Here is a 27027-nt window from a genome sequence, read left to right on the forward strand (position 1 = left end):
TGAAGATGGACTGTTGGCCTTGCCTACTGAAAGGAAACTGATTCTGGTGGGCCTTGACAGAGACGGAGAAAAAAGTGCCCCCCACTATCCCATCAGGTCAATGGCAGCATACTATCTAATGAGGGATGTGTTAATTTATTCAAGTAATGAAACCATATCGGTATAGCAGATGAAAATGGAGTAACTACCTGGTTAAACTTATAACAATTCACTGTCTTCTGCATAGGCCAAAAAGGATGGCTACATGGGGCTGCAGTGGGACTCACTCATTGCCCAGGTGGCTTTCAAATAAATCCTCGATGGTGGCAATAACCCTTGCAATTCCCGCAGGAATACAGTATGCTTTTAATTCACAATCTTCCTAGGCAGAAGATGTTCTACTGGCTTCCACCGTAATAGCCCTCAACCCCACACGTCAGGGTACCAATATATGGTTTTTCAAGCTGCCAAGTACTATCTCAATTATACATTCTGGAGCTAGCGGAAAAACCACATCATTGAGTTAGAGACCCACTGAGAATCACACTTGAGCTAAAGCACTGCTGATCCCTTGATATGTATACTCCTTCTGTAACTAGTGAGCCACAATGATGTTTTGGATCTCTTGGACTCAATGTGGGTTCAAAGCTAGTAGTCTCCCAAGAAATAAATTATTTCTCTTTTCCCAAAGCACAATTACATTAGTAAAAGTCCACAGAACCTTTGGGAAAGACTAGGAGAAAGATTAACGATATAATTTTTATTAGTGTACCAAGGTCCTTCCCTAAGAGTACCTGGAATCCCCTTCATTCAACCTATTCGTATCTTTGGATATCAAGTGTGCTCTTTATAGAAATCCTGTAAGTTGGTTCATCTTTTTTTTTGACTCCTTCCACCACTCTTTGTCTTTTGATTAAAGAGGTTAATCCATTTAAAGTAATTGCAAATAATGAAGAATTCCTGCCATTATTCTGTATGGCTTATACCTTTTTTCATTTCTCATCTATTCCATTATTGCCTTCTTTTGTGTTTAGTTGATGTTTTAATACTAACTTTTAATAGTTACCTTTACTGGAGATCCTTATTTCTTTGTACCTATAGAGGAAAAAGCAGATACTTTTTCATATTTTGGGCTACCTATTTTTCCCCCCTTTGGGTTGTCTTATATTTTGCTCATTTTTCTACCACTTGTCATTTTCTTATTTGTGACACCAAATATTAAAGAAATGTACTGAAAGACTTTTGAGATTTTTTTTGGTATCTTAGGCTTTGAAAACATTTTTCCCCTATGTATTTGTTCTTTCTCATCATATATTTTGATTATATCAGTTTTATGATAATTTACCAACTAGTGAAGGAAAACTTCCTCTCTCATGTTACCTTTTCATATACATCTTAGAAATTCTCACATTTTCATTCAACTATATTCATCAATTAATATCACTTATACTAAATAGACTACCTACTATTAAAATATCTTATTCTATCATATATTTCTTCTCAATTGATTTTTAAAATTTGAAGTACATGTTCCAGCATTTTTGGGGGCAGGGACGGGTTACCAGGGATTGAACTCAGAGGCACTCAACCACTGAGCCACATCCCCAGTCCTATTTTATATTTCATTTAGAGACGGGGTCTCAATGAATTGATCAGCACCTCATTGTTGCTGAAGCTGGTTTTGAACTCGAGATCCTCCTGATTCAGCCTCCTGAGCTGCTAGGATTACAGGCATGTACCACCACTCCCAGTCCCAGGATTTTTTGCTCTTCTTTCTATGAAACATGTTTTGGTATGTTCCGTGAATTTGCTACCTACTTTACCAGCTCATTGCTCATTTTATTTAGTTGCTCAAACTTTTCAAGTCCTTTCCAGCCTCTTGGCCTTTGCACATGTTAATCTAGCAGATCTGTTTAAATACCCACTAAAGCCTTCTCTGACCCTTTCCACATTTAAATTTGTTCATTCACTGCATGCTATATTTTTCCACTATGGCATATAACATCACTCATTGATACATGTTTATTTAACATGTTGTTCTCACTACAATTACTTTCAGGAGAGCATACTTGCCTATCCTGGCTGCACAGCATAGCCAACACCTAGCAGAATCTGGCACACATGTGCACAAGCACACAGTGTTCAATAAAAAATTGTTATTAATTTCTTAACCAATTAACAGAGAACTTACTTTAGAAGAAAAACAAAATTACCCAAATGGGTTGAAAAAAAAAAAAAAAAAATCAGTAAATAAGAGCAATAGGAATTTTTTGGTGAAATAATAAGCCTACTCCTAACTTGGAAAGGAAAATGGGTTCTTTATATTTGCTTCTGAACTATTACTAAAAATGTTTCAATAATGCAATGCTTATAAATTATAATGTGGACTTTAAGAGCCCTTTCAATTTCCACTAGAATAATTATACATTATTTTTACATATAGGTTATTATTGATCTGTATGATCATTTGTACTATTCTTTATCATCCAATGAGTTATTTCTGAAATTTTTTTGAACCAAGTATTAATAAAAATATATAATGAAGATAATATACATTTAGATCCTTCCAAAAATTGTTTTTGATCTCTTCCCACCATATCCCCACAAACTACAGGGAAGAAACTCCTTCCTATATCCAAATACTACTATTACCAGAACAAACACACAATACACAAAGCATACTAGAAATATTTGATTCTTTTTAATCAGCTATTGATGGTATAATAAAATAAAGTGGTACCTAATTTAAACATTTAATAATTCATTGAAGGATAATCTACAAGACAATATACTAAGCCTAATTGTCAAAATAACACTTTTTTTTTTTCAAGAAAGGAGAAATGAAGGCATGATCAAAATTATGGCCAAGAATTTGGGTTCATTTAAACAGTTATAGATGATTTTGTACGTGTATTTATAGGCACAATGTTGAAAAATCAATCCACTAGACTTAGAAATATTGGTATGTAAAAAAAAAAAACACATTTCAGTTAATGTCTGAAACTCAAGAAAAATACCCACCAAATATCACAACATATCTTTTAATGACTTTTTTTTTAATATTAAGATTGTTGTTTGGGGGGAACATTTTTTTTTCTCTTTGAACATTTCAATTAAATGCTCACTGTATTAAATAATTTATAGAGAGAAATAAGTTGTATTCTGTACAAATTAAAGAACCCATGAATAAGCTCCCTCCCCCCCGCCAAAAGCTCAATTTTGCAATGGTTTCAGCAGAAAATAAACACCTCACAATTTAAACTGAATTTATAGCATTGCAAAAGTTTACAGAACCCTATCTCTTCATCCTTTTTCCTAACAGCAAAGATTACAATGACAGAACTGAATGATCAGAATGTAAAAATATTTGTGCAAAACTGCATTAATTGTTCTTACCATGGTAAAACCTAAGAACACACAATGACAATAATAAAGAAAAACTACATTAAAAGTAACTATTTTAGATTTCAAATAACATGGATTTACTATTACTAAACATTGAAAGAAAATGCGGCACCATGAGCAGCAGGAGCAACAAATGATTCGGCAATTATGCCAGCAGGAGAGCCGACACTGAATATGCCAAAGTCTATCTTCACAATAGCCATTCTTCCTAAAAGACTGGAAACAACTGTAGGGCTTAAAACTCACATCAATGTCTTTATTCTTGAATTTGCAGGTCATAAAGAAATATTTAAGAAAGTCTTTCCCCTCCCTCTCAAGGAGTGTTTCTGGAAATCCTTAAAACAGTTGAATCATAGATTCTCTGGATTTACCTACACCAATCCACTTCACTGGAAAAAAAAAAAAAGAAACAAAAAAAGAATATCATTAATTTATTTATAATATTAAATCTTTGGGATTAAGAGATAGGTAGCCCCCACTTTTCTCAGAGACACCATTTCCCTATGTGTCTTTTCACCGTTATTTCTTTTGAAAACTGCCCATTTCTAAATAGGATGTGCAGTCAAGATCCAACATAGGGCTGTTTGCTTTACCTGTCTTAACTGCATATTTACAATTTCTTAATTTCCAATGACTAGAATAGCGAAATATTGGCCCAAACCAGCAGAAAAATAAAGAACTTTTGATCAAATCCCTGATAACCAGAAAAGATAAGCACTTTTTTTTTCCTGCAGTGCTGGGAATTGAACCCAGGGCCTTTGCAAGCACTCTACCAACTGAGCTATATCCCCAGCCAGATAAGCACGTTTGATAAATAGATGATACTAAGTGGATACCTAAAGTGCCACTATAAATTTTGCATATCAGAAAAGGTAGAAATATCTAGGCAAAAACACAATTCTAATTTGCACCGTCTTAGGCAATGCCTACAGCACCAGTCTAGAGAATCTCTTCATGATGTGCACTGCATGATTTTAGATTATTTGCAGAACTATTGGTTTCCATAATGTACTTTTAGGATAAAACTTTATGGTATTTTTAAGAGGTCATTGTTAAACTCACTGCTATTTATATTTCAAAAAATGCTGAATATGCTTATCAAATTTGATATCAAGCTGGAAAGGGTTACTAGCAATTTGGAAAACAAAAGTCATATTCAGATTGAACCATAAGTACATAAAATCACAATACCAAATTTAAAACAAGTATATCACAATTGTATATGGAAGATACCTCCTATCTACTTTACTTTCTCTCACCTCAAATTTGTATCAATATAAATAAAAGAATGAAAGGAAAAAGCAATCTGTTAAAAGACTTCACATAACTTCATTATGCCTAACTCCCTGGTCATCTTACATTCATTTTTAATAGGGAAGTTTTATTCATTCTTTATTATTTTTTTGCAATGCTTTGTAAATGAGATTTCCTCTTCTCTATACCTATTATTTCCTAATGTCTATTCAAGATACACTCCCAACTCTCAAGGGTGGTTCAAAAATTAAAAAACCATAAAACCATTTCTGGTGATGGTAAAAATATAGAAGCATTATTATTAAGAGAAATGACAAGAATGAATGTCACAGAGTAAAATAACAGACTGAGATTAAAGACACAGCCAGAAAGGGTAATGTAACCTACTATCTTCTATTTAAAAATGAATATTACATTAATTCTTTAAACAATTCATTTTAAATCTTCCTGGGCATTTATGCAAATCATAAGCCCTCTTCAAAGTAATATGATCTTTTGTTCTATTTCAAAGGCAGATAGGTAAGATAAAGTAGAGAAGGAAAAGAGAGTTGTTCATAAAGTGTTTCTTTACCTGGAATTTGAAGCTCATCTTCAATAAATCGAACATAATTTTGTGCATTAACAGGTAGTTCTTTAAATGTCCTTGCATTTGATATGTCTGTATTCCATCCTGGGAGAGTCTTATATTGAACTTCAACTTTATTTAAGACTTCTTGGTTTGCTAAAAATAAAGGAGTATATTTGTTCATGGTACACAGAGCCTATTGTCAATTTTTTGACAAGGCAGTTTTAAAAACATTCATCAAAATCCTTGAAATCATATGTGTTCCAGAATTTTAAAATTTTGAGGTTTTAGAAAGGTTACATAACAGTACATACCATCAGGGGTAGTATTCTATAATCAAACATTTCTGCAGCAACATATGAATACTCACTATATGTGGATAGAGTTCAAATCAGGTTTTGCTTTAAATGAGTTTTTGTGCCAAACTTCCATTTAGAATACTCTGAAATTCTAAACTCTCAATTGCAGATTGTGGATCTATATAATGATAGCAACCTTAAGGAAAGAAGGCTTGCTTATCTGAAATCTTCTGAAACATCCTGTTGTTTTGATTGAAATTTTCTTCATTATTCCTCCTAACCATTTTCTCTATATGTCCTGCTGGAAACTGAACAGGCAACATGAGTAATGACAAGTAGTTCCTCTGACTGGAAACCATCTAGTGGATGCCATGGTACACCATCCAGATTTCCTTCTTCAGAACTGAACACATAGGCTACTGCCTGCTGACTACCCAACAGCTCAGAATTTCCCCCACTCCACTGAAGGGAGCGGTCCCTTGGGAAAGCTCACACACAATGACTTGTCATTGGTGTGGGCATCAAAGGACCAGGTCCCTTCCTTAATTTGGGACAATTCTGAAGGGTCATTTTAGCTTCAGAGTTCCCCAAGAGATCAGCTGAGGACTCCTTCTTTTGTTGTTGCTGCTTGTCTTTTTATTTTTACAATCTACTTTTTATTACCAAGTGGCAATTGTTATTGAAAGTATACAAACCACAGACCAGAAAAAAAGTATAGACTGGCCTCAATCAGAGGACTTCTGTGTTTCCTCCATGCTCTGCCCATCTATTTTTCATAACTTCACCAACATAATATCAAAGACTATTCCATGTACTTCTCTTTGATTCACCAAGTCACAAAACAGTAAGTGCTCACTATATCAGTGACTAGAACAGGTAGTGAGAATTCCAAATGTTAAAAAATGTCTATTATGGAGAATGCTTGATATATACACAAAAATACAGAATGCATCTCCATGTGCCACAATAACCATCCACCCACATTAGCTTCCACATCCACATGCCATCCACATGCCACACCCTTCTGACTCCCATGTTATTTTCAATCAGAATCATCTTTAACAGATAATGTTCTCCAAAATATAAGAACTCCTTTTTAAAACCACCACAATGTCATTATCACTTCCCCCAAATCAACATTTTCCTTAAAAAAACAAGAGTGAGGGATGGAATTTGAATAAAACATGTCTCTAACCTTCAAGAAACTGAGAGCCTAGTGAAACAGATAAGGGAGTCAGTGATGATACCACAATAGAGAAGCATCATATGCCCAGGTGTGTTATCTGAATCAAATTATTCTATGGGGATGAATTAAATTCTATGGCAGGGGAGAGACAGAGAGAAAGAAAAAGAAAGGAGAAGAACAAGGAAGAAGATGAAGACAAAAAATAGAAAAGAAGGGAAGGAAGGAAAACAAGAAAAAAGAGAAAAGGAATGGAGAGAGAAGATATATAAAGGGAAAAATAGCAACTTAAATAGGAGACAATTTATCCTCCTTTGCCAAAGAGCATATGACTAACAAAAGTATGAGTTGAGGAATAAACTTTGCCTTCAAACCAGACTCATACCCTTGCCTCCCCTGCCTTCTCCCAGGGCACACTTCCAGATTTCCCCTTCCCAGTCCTTAGTAATCACTCTTTCACCTCAGGTTACAAGTAAGTGTGTGTGGGTATACACAGACAAACATAGGTGCTGCCTTCATTTCCTTTGGATAAATACCCAGCAGTAGGATAGTGGAGTCTTTGGTAGATCTGATTAGTTTTCTAGGAACCTCCATATTCTTTTCTATAATGGCTGTATTAATTTACATTCAGACCTATACAGTGTGTAAGTTCCTTTTTCTGCATATCCTCACCAGTATGTTATTATTTTTATATTATCCATTTAAACTGGGGTCAAATGGTATCTAATTATAGTTTTGATTTGCATTTTTCTGATGGCTACAGATGCTGAGCATTTCTCATATATTTATTGGTCATTTATATTACTTCTTTTTAAACTGGATTAATCTGCCTTATTTTTGTAAGCTTTTTGAATTTTGTGCTTTTATATATAAAAACACTGTGTCAAATGAAGAGCTGGCAAAGATTTTTCTCCCATTCTGCAGGCTGTCTCTTCACTTTGTTGTTTCTTTTGTTATGCAGCTTTTCAATCTGATGTAATCCCATTTGTCATTTTGTAATTTTGGTTTCCTTTATTTCTGGAGTCCTACCCAGAAAATTATTGCCTGTACCAACATTTTAGGGTATTTCCCCCATGTTTTCCTCTACTAGTTTCAGAGTTTCAGGTCTTACATTAAGGTTTTTGATTCAGCCTGACTTGATTTTTGTACAACATGAGACAGGATCCAGTTTCAATATTCTACATGCGGCCATACAGTTTTGCCAGCACAATTTGTAAAAGATGTCCTTTCTTTCATGTGTATCTGTTGAAAATTGATTGGCTGCATGTTATGGTTTAAGATATGAGGTGTGTCCCAAAAGCTCATGTGTTAGACAATGCAATAAAGTTTAGAGGTGAAATGATTTGGTTATAAGAGCCTTCCTTAACCTATATCCGTGCATTAATCCACTTATACGGTTTAATGGGGTAGTAACTGTAGGCAGGTATGGTGTGGTTGGAAGAGGCAGGTCACTGGGAGAATGACTCACAGCAGTGAAAAAGTTGACTGAATACTGTAGATGCATGTATTTATCTCTACATGCTTTATTCTGTTCCACTGGTTTGTGACTTTTTATGGTAACACCATGTTGGTTTTGTTATTATTGCTCTGTAGTATGTCTTAAAACCGGGTTTGTGATGTCCCCAGCTTTGTTCTTTGTCTTTAGGGCTTCTATATGAATGTCAGAATTTTTTTCTAGTTCTATGAAAAATGATAGGTATTCTGATAGAGATTGCAATGAATCTGTAGTATGAACATTTTAAATATTGAGTCTTCCAAACCTTGAACAGATGACTTCACCTTTCAGTTTCTTCTTCAATTTCTTCCTTCAGTATTTTGTATTTTCATTTAGAGTTTTTCACTTCCTTAATTAAGTTTATTCCTAGGTATTTTATTTATTTGTTTATGTGTATGGCTATTGTGAATATAACTGTTTTCACTTATTTCTTTCTCAGCAAATTATTTGGGTCTTTTCTCTCTGTCTACTAAAGCCTTGTTAATTTTATCTATCTTTTCAAAAGAAATTCTTGGTATTGTTATTTTAGGTATTATTTTATTTCTGCTGTGATCTTTCTTATTTCTTCTAGTTTCGGGTATGGTTTATTCTTGCTTAAGACTTTGAGATACATCATTAGGTTGTTTATTTAAATTTTTTTTTTTTTTTTTTTAATGTAAGCACTCACTGCTATAAACTTCCCTCTTGGTGCTGATTTTGCTGTATCACAAATTTTGGTGTGTTACATTTCCATTTCTGTTTGTTTCAAGGAATTTTTAAATTTCCCTCTGACCTCCTCAAAGGGCCACTATTCATTCAAAAGACTATTGTTCAGTTTCCACTTGTTGTTGATTTCCAACTTCATTCCACTGTGATCAGAAAAGATACAGAATATGACTTAAACTTTTTTGAATTTGTTAAGACTTGTTCCGTGGCCTAATATATGATCTATTCTAGAAGAAGTTCATGTGCTGATGAAAAAAAAAAATGTATCTTAGGGCTATTGAATGGAATGTTTTATAAAGGTCTTTTAAGTCCACTTAACCTATAGTGTAAGTCTTACTCTGATTTTTATTGATCCCCCCCACCCAGATGATCTATCCGTTAGTGAGAGTAGAGTACTGAAACCCCCAATTATTATGATATTGGAACCATTCTCCCCCTTTAGGTCAAATAGTATTTGATTTACGAAACTGGGTACTATAGATTTATAATCATTTTAATCTTCTTGAATTGATCCCTTGATCATTATATATCAGCATTATTGTCTTAAAGTCTATTCTGTCAGTGCAGTATAGCTATTCCTGCTTATTTTTGGATTCTATTTGTTTGGAATATCATTTTCCATCCTTTCACATTCAGTCTGTGTCCTTATTGGCAATTTGAGTTTCTTGTAGACAACACTGGTTGGGTCTTGCCTTTTAATTCATTCAATCCATTCAACTGTATGTATCTTTTAACTACAGAATTAAGACCACTTATATTTAGAGTTATCAATGAAAGGTATGAACATTTGCCTATCATTTTCATTTTCTTGGTTCTTTTGAACATTCTGTTGATCCTTCTCTCTACTCCACTCCATGTCACAACACCCATTTCCCACTGTGTAGCACTCTCAGCAGTTGTATATGAGTCACTCCACCAAGCCAGGTCTGGCTTGTGAGGCAGCCACTTGCTGAACCAGTGCCCTACAATGTCTGTGGGGTTCTAGAGATGGGAATACACAGGGCTTTTGAACTCTCAGAGCAGTCCAAACTCAGACAATAGTTCCCTTCAAAGTCAGACTACAGTGCAGATTTCAGACTCTATCTATTTGGGCTGTAACCTTGCAGGGGCCTAGAAACTTTCCAATTGCCAGGAGTGCCAGCATCTGCACTGACTGAGTTTGCTGAGACTTTTTTGACCTTTAGCCCTTTAGAGGGGAGACTCGCACATCCCTGAGCTGTGGAGCCAGGGCAGTAGGTGATGGGATATTTTGTTTCTCTTGATATCCTGCTGTCTTGGGTCTCTGAATTTTTTAAGGTTTCCATTTTTTCTACTACTGTTCTTCCATGGTTACTTACCTCAGTATGCAATTATACACTTGCTACTTTGGTTCTTCTTAATGAGGAAGGAGCAAGTGAGTGCTAGGTACCTCTATTAAGTCATTTTGCTTGCTCTACAAATATATCTCAGTGGATGACTTTTTATGCAACTACACTGCAGTTCAACTTCTCCCTGTCTAATCCTGCTTCTCTCACAGATGTTGTTGCTCAGAGCACTTATGAACCATGTGCAAATCTCTACAGCAGAGTCTGTTTCCTAGGAAACTCAATCTAAGACAATTGGAACTCAATCTAATACAGCTGGTGCTAGTTGTCTGAGAAACAGGCTCTAAATTGGGAACTTAGAGCTGGATGATGGCCAGCTGTCTGGCAATGACAACCATCACTGATGGCAGGTAGAGTATAACAGGTATGCTCCAACATGTTGTAGTACATTTGCTAAAGCTTTCATGGGAGATTAAAAGTAAAGCAATGGCAATAACTGAGGCATTGAGAAATGAGCACAATAGAAATGGATAGCTCTTGATGAATGTCATTCATGAACTGGAACTGTTTAAAGCAAACTGAAAGTCAAAGGGCATTCCTGACATCATTTAGAAAACCTTATCTCCTATAGCACACAGCAGAATAAAAGAGAGGGTCAGGCTCACAACTCACACAAATAAAACTCCACAGAATGTTGTATTCACAAATCTAGCAGGTCTGCTATGGAAAGAAAAGCCTGAAACCTATTTAGTAAAAGTGAGATTCAAAGACTTTGAATGGAATATCTGGGTTGATGGAGTTGAAATCCTTAGGGCCTACAGAATGTTCCACTATTTCCAACTACAAGACTAAGGCTTCCTCTTGCTTGAAGATGATGCAGAGGCCTCTGCTTTGCAAGGAAGCATACGCCTGCCTCTAGTCTACCTTTACCTTGCCTCCTCATCAGCAAATAATAACCAGGGCCAAGTCCCAACAGAACTGGGCCAAGAAAGTACTTGGGAGGAAAGGGACTATATTCTAAAAGCTCTGCAGAAGAGTCAACATTTAACAGTAGAAACTAAGAGAGTATTATATGTAACTAGATCCTGAGAATGAGTGTGCCAGATCAAGGGAAGAGGCAAGTAGAACATGAAGTTGAATAAGAAATTATACTGGTATGAGAGCACTCTTACATGATGTGTGACATGAAAATTATGAAGACATACTACTGGGAATAGTCTGGGAAGCTTAGAGGAAGTGAAGAACTAGACCAAGTCGATCGGTCAGAACTGCTGTAACAGATGGTAGAAGAAAGAATCAAGAGACTCAATAGAGTTTCCATTTCTAGCTATGATTGAAATATACAGTTCCAGACTAGTTCTCAAAATATATGACAACTCCTTCCAGGCAGTGGGATGATAAGCAGAAACTATAGTTCCTGAGATAAAGAAAACTCACAAGCAAGTTCTGAAATCACTCAATTCTTTCCCTTGGGATAATTTCCCCGACCACTGTTTAGAATACTGGAGTCACCAGGAAATGGAAGCTCCAAGACCAGAGGAGATAGGTATCAGATTTCAGGGAAGCAGAAGTAACTGGAATCAGCATCAAAAAGGGTGCTACAGAGGAAGGGACCCCCAAAAGCTCATGAGAGAATCCCTTAACAGTGTGACCACTGTTGACAGTAGCAACTACAAAGTTGAGGGCAAGACAAAGATTCAATAGGTCAAGTAAAACCAGTAGAAAGGAAGGGACAGGGTACATGGAGCTCTAACACTGCCGGATTTTGGCAGAAATTCACTATTACATCTTGTGAATATCCTGACACCTGGCTGAGACACCAGAAAGGCTATTCCTTTAGAATAAAAACCACACCTTTGAGTAAAACCCCCCCTTTGAGTATAAACACCCCCACAATGAAACCTAAAACCAAACTCTGCCCAGGTCCACAGAGAAGACAGAATTTCAAGAATGACTCATGCGAGGTTAGAGAAGTTTGGGGACATCCTGGACTTCATATCCTGGACTAACAAAGCTAAAACCAAGCTATACAAGTTCAAAATGATCAGTGATCAATTCAATTGTCCCCTAAAACAAGAATCTATATGATTTAGAGCAAAATAACAGAATCTAAGTCTCTGGATCTACAGTTAAGGAAAAGAACAGTCAAGAGAAATCAAACTCAAAACAGTCCAGATGTCAGACCAACAGGGAAAAAAATAGCTAATATAAATTATAACAATTCAGTCATTATATGTGAAGCGATAAGAAGAGTAAAAAAGAGAAAGTATAGAAAAGAACCAAATAGAAATTAAAGAAATGAAAACTCATTGGATAGATTTAAGCATACTGCAGTAAAAGTGGACCTGAAGACATAAATATCTACTCTGAAGAACAGAAAGAAATAAGGACAATGAACTCTAAGGCTTTTGGGATGATAAGTCTAATATACTTATACCTCAAGTCCCAAAAAGGCCTTGAGACCAGAAACCCCACCAGGCGATGAAATAATATGAAAGTGTCTAGAAGGAATTTTTTACTTACAGTGTAAGAATTGCCCTGGTGAAAAGAATGACAATATAAAATACAAAATACAATATAAAATACAAAGCTCAGTGATAACTGTCCTCTAATCGCCAGGGCTGATGGAAGGAGAGGCTATTAAATGACTGAGATACCTGACAGCAACAGAGATGACAGGATCCCCATAGATTAAAAGTCAGTTAGTAGAACCTACCCTTCAGAAAAAAGGTGGGCTTAATGATCATTATGAGTAGCATTCAGTGAGATAAGGAACCAGTTAGAAGACAAACTGGTAGTCAAAAAGAGTCACAGTCTATAAACGACACTTCAGTTTCAAAATGAAGTCGAGGATGGATTAACAAGGAACTGAGGGCAGTGCTCTAATAAAAAATAACAACTTGACTAAACTGAACATGAACCAGTTTTCACATCTGGCTATCAATGTCTGAGAGGTTAAGTTTTCAGAAGGCTAACTCTCCAAAACAGGTAAATGTATACAGTAATGATAACACACCATTCACTGAGGAAAGGGGGAACCCTTGGTCATTTTGAGGACTGTTAGACACAAGGTTTAAGTTGACACTGATACTATAGCACCCCTGTTAATAATTTTGCCATCACGGGGTGGGATTATAAATGGAATCTTGGCCCAAGTCCAGCTCACCACAAGTTCACTGGGTTCTCAGATTCACCCATTGCTCATATCTCCAGTCACCAAATATAAAATCAGACAAACATCTTATAGGTGCCAGAACCCCCATATTGATTCCTGGTCTATTATAATGGAAAAAAAGAAGTCTGTGAAAAATGCATTTCACCAGGTAAGCCATTTAGACCAGGAGATGCATTAGCTGAGGGTGATGGGAATCTGCAATTAGTAGTAAAGGAGAAAGATATTCAATATCAACTGCTCACCATACATTTTCTCAAGCCTTGGCTGATTTATTTATCATTTACTGGCAGTGAAAGGTTAGGGAACACTGAGAGATGCCAAGTACCATTCAGATGCCATTCTTCCCACATTGTGTAACAATAGCCCTATCTCCTCTTGATGATCAATTACCCCTTCCAGTGACTCCTTTCTTTTATTTTTGTAAAATGAAATCCAGTATGACAAGATTAAAGTTCACTGAGATTTGCTTTTACTTTCCCACTGTGATGGTCCAATAGGGAATAATTTATACTACTAATCTTTCTCTTTACATTTCCTGAGGAAAGACACTCAACAAAAATCCACAGAAGCTATTCCCAAGTAATGGTGAACTTATTTTGCAGTGTTAAATAAATCCAATCAGCACAAGAGTGAACTGTATTGTGGTATGATACATAGCAAGTCAATATTCCTTCATTAGACATATGCTCAGTCATCAGATGATTAAATTAAAACTTAATATCTATTTTGGGAAGCTCTGAAACATCTATGAACTCCTTAAGTAACTGTAGAAATCCTATGACTAAAGATACTCCTCAAAAAACACATTAATGCCTCAAGTCAGAAGTCACCCTCTAACCATTCACTTTAAACACAGAACAGAGATTACAGAAAATCACTCATGGAGTTCAGGGTGGGTTAATGCAGTGAAAGCCAGCTTACCAAAACAAGCAGGAAACTTTTAACCTATTATTCCCAAGGAAGGGAGGAATGTCTCCAAGGAAATTTACTTATTTACTTTCTTTCTTTTAAAGAAATGGAATTTTATTGTATTGTACAGGCAGGTCTCAACTCCTGGGCTCAGGTGATCCTCCTCCTCAGGCTCCCAAGCAGCTACAACTAAAGGCATGTATCACCATGCTCAGCTTATACTGGAAGTCACTTTCAAAATAGGGAGGAAGAGACTTAGAAGCAGCATGATCGAGAAATGTCATCTTTCTTCTCTCTTATTTTGAGTTTGAGTACATGATTATTGTGGCTAGCACCCAAAACAATAGCAGTTATAAATCACATGCTATTTGCACTATTCCTAAAGACCATATGAAACCTATAGCTATATATTATAAATTACACAGAACGGCTTTATAAAATTGCTCTGCTATATTCATCTTACAATGTTCTATAGACAGCTTTAAAAAAAAAAAAAAAAGGGTACCTGGGAAATGAGGTATGATTTCACCATCTAACTTGTAAGCAACTCCAACTTTGATTTCCATAAACATGTCCAAAATATCCAACTTGGTAAGGGCCAACCTAATTTCAGAAGAAAAGACAATATTAAAATAGCAAATTCTTAAAGTCCCTAATGTCAAATTTGATTGATGCAGGAGTAAAGAAAAATTCATGCAAAGCTCAAAGTTCCAAAGCAATTCTGAAAGCTTGTTAGAATTATATTTTAAAGCGTGCCACACATAAAACAACTAGAAAATGATATATTAATGCATATTTTTTATAATATGCTGAGTTACTTTCTAGAAATTACAACAAATTTTTACTGTGACTACACACACTCTTGCTCGGTTTTCTTATGACCAATCAACAACACATTTATGGGAGGGCTGCCTGGAGTTAAGGATGCATTCTGTGGCCCTGGGACACAGCAGAATTGTTCCACATGGATGATCAAAAATATAAGAACATTTACACACATGCCATCATCCCTCAGTTCTTCACTCTGGTTACCATCACCTCCACCCATCTGGTCAGAAAGTGTCAAAAAGTGAGGAAAACACATCAAGGCCTCTTCATGACACATCAAAATTTCCCAATAAACTGACTGGAAAACAGGTTTTTAAAGGAAAATCTGTGGAAATTAGATAAAACACTACATTTGGGATTCTTGCCCACCAACTATTTTTTTTTTTTTAATCTTATTTTGGTATTTGCTAGAAATTCAGCCTAATTAATATGGATAGAAACATTTATTTACATATTTATGTAGATACATTAATAACTTTTACTAAGCATTTTCAGTGAGCCAGTGTACTATATGTTCTCACTACATTTATTACCTCATCTTCAAAATATCCCATGATGTAGGTAATAAGATATCACCATTTGAAAGATGATAAAATTGTAGTGCAAAAAGATTAAATCACCTAGCCACACAAGCATAATATCTGGATCTGAGATTTGAATTCAGGAAGGAAGACATTAAGCCAATACACTAAATCACTATGCCATACTGCTTCCCTTTTGTATATGTACATTGTGCTTATTCTACCCACCTACCCATCCATCCACCTACCTACCTTCATATTTGTGTCTTCTTCTTCACAAATATGTGAGACCATCATGATTCTTTACTACCAACGTTAGATAACTACCAAGTTAACCTGGGACCCCTATCTTTATGTATTCTTCCACTATTTCTTGGTCCACTTCTACCATTTAAATTTGGTGGCTCAAGAGTGAAATTTTTCTATTAGGATACTACCCCAAGTTTATTCTCTTAAACTTTTAAACCTGTGGTCATGAACTGTCCTATGATTTCCTGAAATAAATGTTTCTGTAGACTACTCACGCAGTAAATCCATTGATCATATGAGCATATTTGAGTAAAACAAGGTCCAACCAGCCACATCTTCTTTTCCTTCCTGTAGTTACACCAAATTCCCTACCCCTTGTTTGTAATAATTCTCCAATTTCCTAGAAAATGGAAAATAAAACCAATGAATTACCAATATTATAAATGCAGTGGAATTATACTAGAGCTTGTATAACAAGCGAAAGTCTCCTTGTGATAAATACCTTACAGAAAATACCTAAGCTGAAGGTAGAATTACATAGAGATAATGGATTTTACCTGAGGGAGGCTCTTTTTGGAATAGATTCACTTTGGGCTTCATTTTTTAATGTTTATTTTTAAACTCATATTTCTTATGATGTTTTATAAGTAAAAATGAAGATTGACAGATTTAAAAAAAAAAACTAAATGCTGTAACCTAAAAATGAGTCATTCATTTTTATTAAAATAGATAAATCCAGCAAATTGTTCTAAGAACAACTGAATTTGATGTTTTCATGAAAACTGTAAGGCAAACACATTTAATAATCCTTGCAAATGAACTGAAAAGCACAGGAACAAGAACTTATTAAGAAAAACAAAAACAAAAGCCAAAGCATGACTTTTTCGTTCCATATCTTTTAAACTCAATTTACTGGGAAATAGGCTTACATTGTCTTGCTCTGTAGGAAAGGCACCAATACCAACTCTAGTGGTATAAGCTTTCACAACTCCATACACTTCACCAACATTCTGAGGTGGCATACCCAAACCTGTACAAACACCTCCAACAGTACAGTTTGAAGAAGTTACAAAAGGGTAAGTCCCTAAAAAAAGAAATAAACATCAAGATACACAAATATACATATACAATTTGAAACAGAATTAGCATTAAAATTCTCCATTTTCATATATTCTAGTTAACTGACAGACTTGACATAACTGACACTGCCCTCTCTCAAACCCTTAAAGTTTTATTTTTGACTGTTTATAATTAGATAAAGTTGTAGGTGGTTAGAGCTTTAACTAAAGTCCTTATACTGGAGAGGATTCATGAGCACATGCAGTTGCTGAATCAGCTCTGTATGGTAGGTATTCACTTAATATATTGCAGAAGAATAAAATGCAGAAACCCATCTACATATTTGAGGAGTCTCCTGTTACTTTAAAACAAATGACTCCCTGACATGAATATTTAAGATGCAGCAGCAACCTGGAGTGATAGCAACACACTAAGAATTTTGTGGTATTCAACATTGTCCTAGCTTTTAACCTTTATTCAAGGAATAATCCTCAAACTACAAGATATTTAAGAGTGATGAACTTTTCCCTCCCACCCATACTTAACTCTTTGCCAATTAGACACCAGCATTGACTAGTCCTGATCACATCAAAATCATGTATCTACTATATCTTTGGTTTTCTTAAAGTCAATGAAGTGTCAGTTAAGAGCTGAGAACAATAATGATCATGAAAGAGTGTTTATATGCAACCACCAACCAACTAAAGGGGCAATATATTGAAGACATTAAGCATTAATCTTTGAGGATGGAGGAAATACTCTGAATCCATCTCATGCACAGGGAGTGAGTCAGTGTCAACAGACTTTCACAGATCTTAGAATGTGCATATTTAATAGCAATGTATACTTATTTTAAAAAAGACTAAAATTCACAACTTACAGAACTCAAATGATTTCTTTTCTAAATAAGTATAAAACTTAACAATATGTGTTGTGTTTTCCAAAATATTCCCTTAAAAATTTTTGGCATAAGTTGACAAATTTTCATAATCCCTAAGTACCATAAGCTAAAAGTGTTATTTTGAAATTCCTTAATGCTAACATTAATTATTTATATCTTAAGCACTTTAGGCTTCATCAAGCTCCCTATGAATCATCTCACTTACCAAAATCAATATCTAACAATGCTGCATTTGCACCTTCTACCAAGATTTTCTTTGGTGGTCCATGTAGGGCCTCATATAGGAAATAAACTCCATCTCTCACCATTGGTTTAATCCTTTCCATATAACCCTATGCACAAAGACAAAAACCATTTTCCATGTATACTAATACGCTTACAATTAACCATTATAAGTATAAATTACCTGGCTGTATGACAGTGAAAACTGACAAATGCAAAGTAGAAAAGGATTGGTGATGGCGCTCATCTTATTGCAACATTTGGATTAGCTTTGGTCTCTCATGCTGATTCTCCAGGCCCAGAAAGAAACACTAGCTCAAGAACAATTAGATACAGGGCTGGGGGTGAAGCTCACTGACAGAGCGCTTGCCTAGCATGCACAAGGCCCTGGGTTCGATCCCCAGCACCAATTTAAAAAAAAAAAAAAAAAAAAAAAAAAAGAGAGAGAGAGAGATAAAATGAAACTCGAAGGTTCTATATTAACCTCATTGCAAATAATAAAAAGCTTCCAAGTAGCAAAGTACTCATACTTCATAAACCAGCTTTCAGGCAATATTTAGAACTGATCATTTATATTCAATAATGCTTTTAAAATTTTGTGAGATATCTGAAGAGTAGCATTTATAATCCATGTAACCAGGAATTTTGAAATATGCATCAAAGTGATTATCAAAATGTACTGAGGGCCACAGGTTACATTGCCAAGCACACAAGTATCAGTAACTGATTGATATCTCTCTTTTTCATATAATTCTAATACTGTAAAATATCTACATAATATTGATAATATCAAATATTTTATACATAAAGCATTACAAAGAATTCTCAAAACATATTTAAATTTTTAGAAATTCTATTTAACTTCAGAATTCAAGTAAAAATGTAATATAAACAAGAACTTCCCCTAATTCCTATAGTGTAATTGCACTAAAACCTAGTTTCAATTATGAAAAACATGTAAGTATATTAAACCCACTGATGAATGTACGGCCCCTCCGTGGCTCTAGTTTCTAATTCCTTATTTATTCCTGTTTTAGTTTTTTTTTGTATGACTAAAATGACCATTCTTTTCATCAAACCCCTTGTTCCTTATAGACCTGGTTTAACATAACTTTGCCTACAAAAATCTTCTTACCCAATTTTATTATTCTTCATCTACTTTACATTCATACAGAACATTTCTAAAATGGAAATGAAAAATCACACCCATACTGCAGCCCATAAATATTTCCAGCTATTAAAGAAAATGGTAATCTATTCTAAGCAAAAATCAATGCACTAAAATACAAATATCTAATATCTAGAATGTTCCATCAGTGTTTTTTAAAAATTTTTTGTCTTTCTTGGAAATCAATGAGTGGACAGGTCTAAGGTCTATGACTATTCTGGAATGGCATACTGCTTGTAGATTACTATTCAGTTCTGGAAGTGAGGTTGATACTTTAGAGAAGTAACAATCAGACACACAGGAAACAATGTGAAATTTACCAGTGATTATGAAGAAACAGAAAGATGGAGAGGTAGAAGACTATACTGCTGACCAACTTGAGCATCACTGACACCTAACAGTTACCTAACGTGGGCCTCATCTTTGGCCAGTTACCTTATTTGTCTCTTAGGAATATAGAGAGCCTATGAGCTATCAATCCTAAAATGGGTTGCTTAACTTCAAAAATTATCATCCCTCACTTGTCCCTTTGCTGAACTACACTCCAATTGCTATGAATGGCTTTTATATAATGCAAATCTAAGCTTCTTCTCCTCAAAATTATCAAAGAGTTTTCTATGATCTCCAGGATCAAAGCTAAATTTCCTACCATGCATATAAGATCTAGATCTATGATCTGGTTCCTAACTTAGGATTACCTTCATATACTACTTTTGCTCCCAGCCCAATATTTTGTGTAAGCCATACTCAGCGAAGTAATTCAAACAGGCTATCCTTTAGACAAACTGGTAAATTTCCATTACCAGGTCTTACATAAAACTGGAATGAATGCAAGATCTAGAGACTAACTTAGCAAACAAGCATTAAAAGGACACTAAAGAGGTCAGAAAACATTACCTTGAGTTTTTGCAGTTCACCTTCAATGTCTATTTCCAAAGTTGGGTATATGGATTTGTACTGGTTAGCCAGAACTTTGAACCTGATAAATACAGGTAAATCAAAACATTAGCTCTTTAAAAATGTTTTAAATAATATCATTGAATTTAAATGACTTCTGTAGATTATAAGTGGTCTTATCAGCAAATTAATCCTGACACTGATTAAGGTCAGTGTATTATGTATAAGGAGGAAAGAAGAACAGTAGGATTGAAATCTATAAACAAAGACTTAAATCTGTATTATACTGAATAAAAAACAGAAAGGGATGATATACATGATGCTTGTAAAAAGAGGCAGACATTAGCAATTTGTCTCTAAAAGTCTTCTAAGCTATCTTTCCTGTACGACAAATATAAACAACAGCAAAAGGATATAGCACATTATTATAGCCTTGATACCACATATTAACACAACCAACTCCCAATCACTGAGCCACTGTATAATTTTTTGGTGCTTATTAGGTTTCCACGGAGATTTTTCTACAGAGTATGTGTCAGTGTGGCATTTCTATTTTTCAAGGTGCACTTGGTACACAAAAATTTACCAGGACCTGAGAGGCTAATCATTTCTGGGTGGGAGGACATAATGGAATCTTTGGACCTGAAAATCCAAAGATCAAGACTGTAGATCATGGTGATTACACCAAAGTACTGCTATATCCCCGAAAAAAATTCTGTTTCTCAGCAAACCATCCGATACTCGAATCCTTAAATATAATTCTGACTTTGTCTTCTTGGGATACTACTGATATGTCATCAGCATGTTATTTTTCACGAAATAAATCTGAAATTAATGACCAATCAGAATACAATAAAAATGTCAGAATTTCATACAGTAGTAATAATGAAACCAATTATCATTATTTAACTAGAATACTAACTTGGCCATTTTTGCACCCTAGGTTTTAAAAGTTCTAAGTATTCAGTTGTGAAACACAAGTTAGTTACCTCTCAGAGAAGCCATCAAAGTCAGAAACAAGATCACACATCCGAAGTCCACTCCGAGCAGCTTTAGAAGAATAAACTGGGCCAATTCCCTTTTTTGTGGTACCCAAACTTAAAACCAAATCAAAACAAGCTTTGAGTTAGATGAGAAAGATGCACAGGTCTTAAGGTCAGATCAGCACAAAGAATGAAGTTACTATTTCTATTTATGCTATTTCCTGTGAGTTTATTTTCATAATTCTATTGATTTTCTCTGAATTCTAAAAAGGATATTCTAGCATTTTTTGAAACTTCTGTCCTAGAATTTGAACATAAAGGTCTAGAAGTGCTTGAACAGTATAAAAAATATCATACTTTTTTCCTGCTTGTTCTTGTCTCTGCTGTTCCTGGATACCATCAGCCGCTTGATGAAAATCAAATACTGAGGAGAAATAAAACAAAATCATGGTTGTTTTTGAAACAAGAATATACAAAAACAAAACATATTGCATTTCAAATTACTGAAGTTATAAATCCCTTGGGCCTCATTTCATAATGTCTATATAAATTTTAAAAAGTGATAAAGGCAGGAGTAAAGATTATAATACCAACTGACACATTAATATGAAAATAGGCCTTTGATTGATTGCAGTCTACATGATTTCAAAAATAAGTCTATTAAGAAGCTAATTTTGGAAAACCCTATCCTATAATTGTATACAGTTCAGTTTACAAAGATATCCTTTTTTCTTCCAAGTTCTGAGCTCTAGAAATCTAGGAATCATTTGACACCTCCCTCTTCCTCACTAAGTTTCCATCACCTCTCACTGAAAATAGACTAAAGTGTGTACCTATTCCCACTCTTGGAAATCTCTAACCTAAATAATTCAGTGCAGTCAAAACCATCCTTCCAAGACATAAAAATGACATCACGCCCTTGCCCTTAAAACTCAATGGCTTTCTGTTGTTCTAAAGAAAAAGATAAAACTCTCCTCTGATGTAGCCTTCTTGCATAGTGTGTACTTCCATCTTAAACAATGCTCTGCCACTTTCTTGCTCCTTTGGTTACAACAGCATTCTTTTCAGTCTTAAACTACAAAGTATATGCTTCTCCTGCAAAGAATATGCCTCTTCCTACACCTACACACACATTTCATCTCTTCCCCTACCAACAGTCTTCAGTATTTGGACAATATTAGTTTAGCTTGCTGGCTAATTTCCTGTGCCAAAAAGTTCTCCAATATTTACTGACTGAATGAATAGCTGGTTTATACGTGAGGCAGGTATAGAATTTATAAACTTCTAACTGAAGTTTTTTGGGTTTTATTTTTAAACAGCTATATGGGAGTATAATTAACAGCCCATTTTAAGCATACAATTCAATGAATTTTAGTACATGTATCTATGGTTTATTTTCACAAATGATGCCATCATCTCCAAGTAAGTTGAAATGTGTGTAGGTTTTTAACAGAATAACTGATTGAAGGTTCTTGAAATTAGTGGTGCCTTTGAGGGGAAAAAAAAACTATTTAAAAGTATTAGAAGACTAACATTGTAATTATAAATAGTAAAACTCAAAAAGTTTGATAAATTCTAGTCTAAAACCACCCCCTGACTAACCCTGCCCTTCAAATCCATGTAAGTAGTCGTCCCTAATTTCTTTGTTTTGAGGAAACTGTCAAGGTAGTATTCTCCCCTGCTTATCACCTACATTTTAATATGATAACAGATTTCTCTGGTGAATGAGTTTTGACATTTTGTGCAGTAGTAAGTTACATTATAGATGCTAAATTTGTATTGTGTGATTTTAAAATTATCCAGTATAACAAAATTTCACTCAGTGCTACAGAACTAAGTAATAACAACACCCTTAAAATCACACTGGTATACTATGTACCAGGACACATCTAAAACTATGTATATTCAGAGCAACAATTGTCCAAATGTTGGAAACAACTTAAATTTTCATTATGGTACTGTGGATAAATTGTGGTATAGCCACATAATGGGATACTATATAGCAACAAAAAAGAAAAAAAAAATGCTGTTTTGTGTAACAATAAAGATAAATCTCATAAGATGTTTGTGGAAGTCAGACACAAAAGGTTGCATACTATATAATTTTATATAAAGTTCAGACAAAACTAATTTATGATGAGGAAACTAAGAAGAGTGAGTACCTCTGATGAAAAGGAGTAAATAATGACTAAAAAAGGTCAGAGTAGCTGTTTAGAGTACAAGTAAAATATAAGAATCTATATTTTAATGAAGATGGTAACTATGAGTACAAAATATATGGTTTGTGTGTATGTGTGCATCATTAACCTATTATTAACACATAGATTCTAGACCTTAGCCAATAAACTGTTATGCTTTGGGGAGTAGTTTATTATCATGTTCCTATCTTACTGCCAGCCAACAGCCTTTCTTATTTACTTGTAGGGTCAAAATTGTTCTTAAGAGTTGTTTCATTAAGCCCTGACCTTACAAATCAGTTATGACAAGACTGAGACTTTAGAGCATGCAATTTCTTAAAAAAAAAAAAAAAAAAAATGAATTTGCATTTAAATGTTTTATTTTCTATTGTCAAAGTTAAAATGCAACTGGCAAACCATAATTAAATGGTTGATGGAAAGCAGGTGAATCATATTTTCAAAAATTAATTTAGTATTTTGTAATAGAACTAATATGTTCCTAGACCCCAGGAAGCTATTAGAATAATCAGAGTAATTATTCTCATAAGGCTTCATCATGACATGGAGACTTCTATCTCCACTATTATGATTTTGAAAGAACAATCTGTTTGAAGCTGCTTTGGGAATTCAGTCTAATTTTTAAAAATGAGAGAAAACTGTTCATCTGTCATAATTATTTTAGCACCATTTTATTTACTTATATTTATTATTATAGTTAAGTTTGCCTTTTTTTTTTTTTTTCCTTTTTTCGGGGAAGGGTGTTGGTGCTAGGGCTTGAACTAACTCATGTTTGTTAAGGATGCACTCTACTACCACTGCACTATATCCCCAGCCCTATAATTAAGTTTTATTAATAAAATTAATGTTGTAATACATTCAGTGTAAGCCTCAAAACAGGTAATATCTTCTTTGTTTGCTTTCTCATACCTCCTGTAGGTCTTTATTCAAATGTCAGTTCTCAGTGAAGCTTCCCAGTCACTTCATCTACAACTGTAGGTTCCTACTCACCTCCTCCAAACTGCCTGACACTACTGGCTTCTTTCTCTGATATATTGTATCACCTCAAAATTTATCACCATATGCCATGGTACATTTATTACATATTCATTTTACTGTTTGTGTTCACTATTATACTAGTAACTCCATTAGGAGATTTTTAAATTTGTCTTTTCTACAATTTGTCTACTGGATACAGAGGAGATAGTCAACTGATTGTTTCTGAATAAAAGACACCCAACACCTAGATTTCATATGCTTAACATTTTCAAAATACTCTCAGTCATTTCTCAGGCTATTTTTCCTTACTAAACATCTCTCTTATTACAGATTATGAGATTCAGTGGGAAAGGGCACAAGGATAATGTGATAAATCACTGCATAAGTTCCTGAAATATGTTATTGTAAAGAGTTGGCCAGCAACTTACTCTTCTTTAAAATTTCTTCAAGAAAACTGACTACTTAAAGCAAAAATATTAACACTGTATTGTGGAATTCATAATATAACATAGACATAAAATATATGAAAATAGCACACAAAGGACTGAAGAAAATGGAAGCATGATATTTTAAGAACCTTATAAGTGAGATATTTGAAGGTAGACTGTGTTAAGTTTAAAGATGTACATTATAAATCCTAAAGCAACTACCAAATTAATAAAGTAAGGAGTAGAGCTAATAAGCTAGTAGTGGAGAAATTATAAATATTCAATGTTAAAAGGTAGAAAAAAAGACATATGAAACAAATAAAAACAAAGAAGAGAAATTAATCCAACCACACAAATTAGACTAAAAGTAAAAGGTCTAACCATTCTAATTAAAAGATGGACTGTCACAATGAAAGAAAAGCAAGACCCTAACACAGTCTGTCTATTAAAAAATGCACCATAAACCTAAAGATTATTAGACCATTCAAATATTCACCTTAAGATGGCTCTAGTTGGCTATATTAATATCAAATAAGTCTTCAGAAAAGAAATATTGCCATAAATAAAGAGGACACCTTCATAACAATTATAAAAGCTAATTTATCAAAATCATAACTGTAAATATACATACACTTAACAGAGCTTAAAAGGAAACAAAATAAAAACTGACTAACTTGAAAAGAAAAATAGGCAAATTCACAATTACTATTGAAGTATTAACAATCCTCAGTGATAAATAAAGCACAAAGACTGAAAATCAGTTGATATATAGAAAATTTGAATACTACTAAACAATTTGATTTAATTGACATTTAAATAAAACTCTGCTCTGTAACAGCAACACATTCTAAGTGCATGGGGAAGATTAACGGAAACAGCTAATATACAGGAACATAAAACATGTCTCCACAAATTTAAGAAGACTGGGATCACACTGAGTATATTTTTTGTCCACAAGTACATTAGAAATAATCAAAATCAGGAAAATCTTCAATATTTAGAAACATATTATGGCCAATAACTCATGGGTCAAAAAAGAAATTACAAGTTATTTTGAAATAAATGAAAATGAACACGCAAAATGTCAAAATTTGTGGAACATAGCTAAAGTAATATTAAGGGTCATACACAGCTTTAAAAACTTGTACTAGAAAAGAAACATATGATCTAAAGAGGCTAGGAAAAGAGCAAATTAAAATCAAAGAGAGTAAAAAGAATGGAAAAACTAAAACATGAAATAGAAAACAGAAAAATCAATAAAATTAAATATTTATTTTTTAAAAATCAAAAGCAATAAAATGAGAAAAACTCTAGTTAGATTAATCAAGATAAAGAGGGAGAAAATACAAATTACTAAGAGCAGAAAGAGGCATTTTGCTAAGAGTATACAAAAGTTAAAAGGATAATACATACTCTTTTGGAAAAATGGAAGGCACTAAAACCAAAGAAAACTCCAGACCAATGTCTCTCAAGATTTAAAAAAAAAAAAAAAAGTACATTTTGACAAAGTGGGGTAAGGCACCTGAGTTAGTTGTTGAACTTCAATATAAATAAAACAGATAAAATTGTTTCCTGCATGGTCACAACTAGGGAACTAATGCCTGGAAGATAAAGAACTTGCCAGGGGACATACAATCAAGACTTGGATCCAAATCCCCAAAATTACAAGTCGATAGTTCCTTCTCTTATACTATGCTCCATATTACCTAACACACTTGATACATGCTTAATCTCATGACATTATGGGAATTTACTGTTTAAAGTCTTGGAAATAATTTACAGAGCTTAGGGAACTGTCCTTTCAGTTCTGTGAGAGGGGAGAGTCACTGAAGCAAAGATTTAATGTGGTTTCATAGTAATGATCCTCAGTCAATTTTCAGTTAGCTATTTGATTTTTTTAAATGACAGTATTTATTCCTTTTCACCATTACAAAATTGATAATATTAACATATATGTAGATTTTATCATGATAGAACTATAGAAATGATCATATTAACATACTTATTTCATATAGGCTTTTTAATAATATGCATTTTAATGCTTACATATGCACTGTGATACATATTACTACTAACAACTAAATTTTAGTGACCTTATCATCCCTAGGACCAGTTTTCCATCAGAAATGATTTCATTTAAGGGCACACATAAATGGAAAAGAAAAAAATCATTATGAAAGATACATAATAAAATTATAAATAGAAATTTTAAAATATTGATTTACGTTGGTTGTGGTCTTTTGACCCTTTTGCCTATCTACTGTCTTTTCTTTTTGGTGTCTAAAGCAGTTAAGTGACTTGATTAGTCACTGTGCTATACCCAAG

The 27027-nt window shown here is 34.2% G+C and overlaps 1 protein-coding gene across 1 annotated transcript in view; it reads right to left on the reverse strand.

Annotated features, from left to right (window-relative positions):
• Positions 1 to 2658: 2658 nt before the first annotated feature.
• The window catches only part of ADSS2 (adenylosuccinate synthase 2), a 43985-nt gene continuing 19616 nt past the window's right edge, over positions 2659 to 27027 (reverse strand). The window contains exons 5-13 of the mRNA XM_079107448.1: positions 21459 to 21525; positions 21108 to 21215; positions 20119 to 20200; positions 18037 to 18163; positions 16801 to 16955; positions 16147 to 16271; positions 14779 to 14876; positions 5210 to 5359; positions 2659 to 3773 (exon numbers count right to left, since the gene is read on the reverse strand). Of these exons, the coding sequence (XP_078963574.1) occupies positions 3721 to 3773; positions 5210 to 5359; positions 14779 to 14876; positions 16147 to 16271; positions 16801 to 16955; positions 18037 to 18163; positions 20119 to 20200; positions 21108 to 21215; positions 21459 to 21525 (965 nt within the window). The 3' untranslated portion in view covers positions 2659 to 3720. The remainder of the gene's footprint in view (positions 3774 to 5209; positions 5360 to 14778; positions 14877 to 16146; positions 16272 to 16800; positions 16956 to 18036; positions 18164 to 20118; positions 20201 to 21107; positions 21216 to 21458; positions 21526 to 27027) is intronic.

Source organism: Sciurus vulgaris (assembly GCF_902686455.1).
Source record: "Sciurus vulgaris genome assembly, chromosome: 12".
Classification (NCBI taxonomy): Eukaryota; Metazoa; Chordata; class Mammalia; order Rodentia; family Sciuridae; genus Sciurus; species Sciurus vulgaris.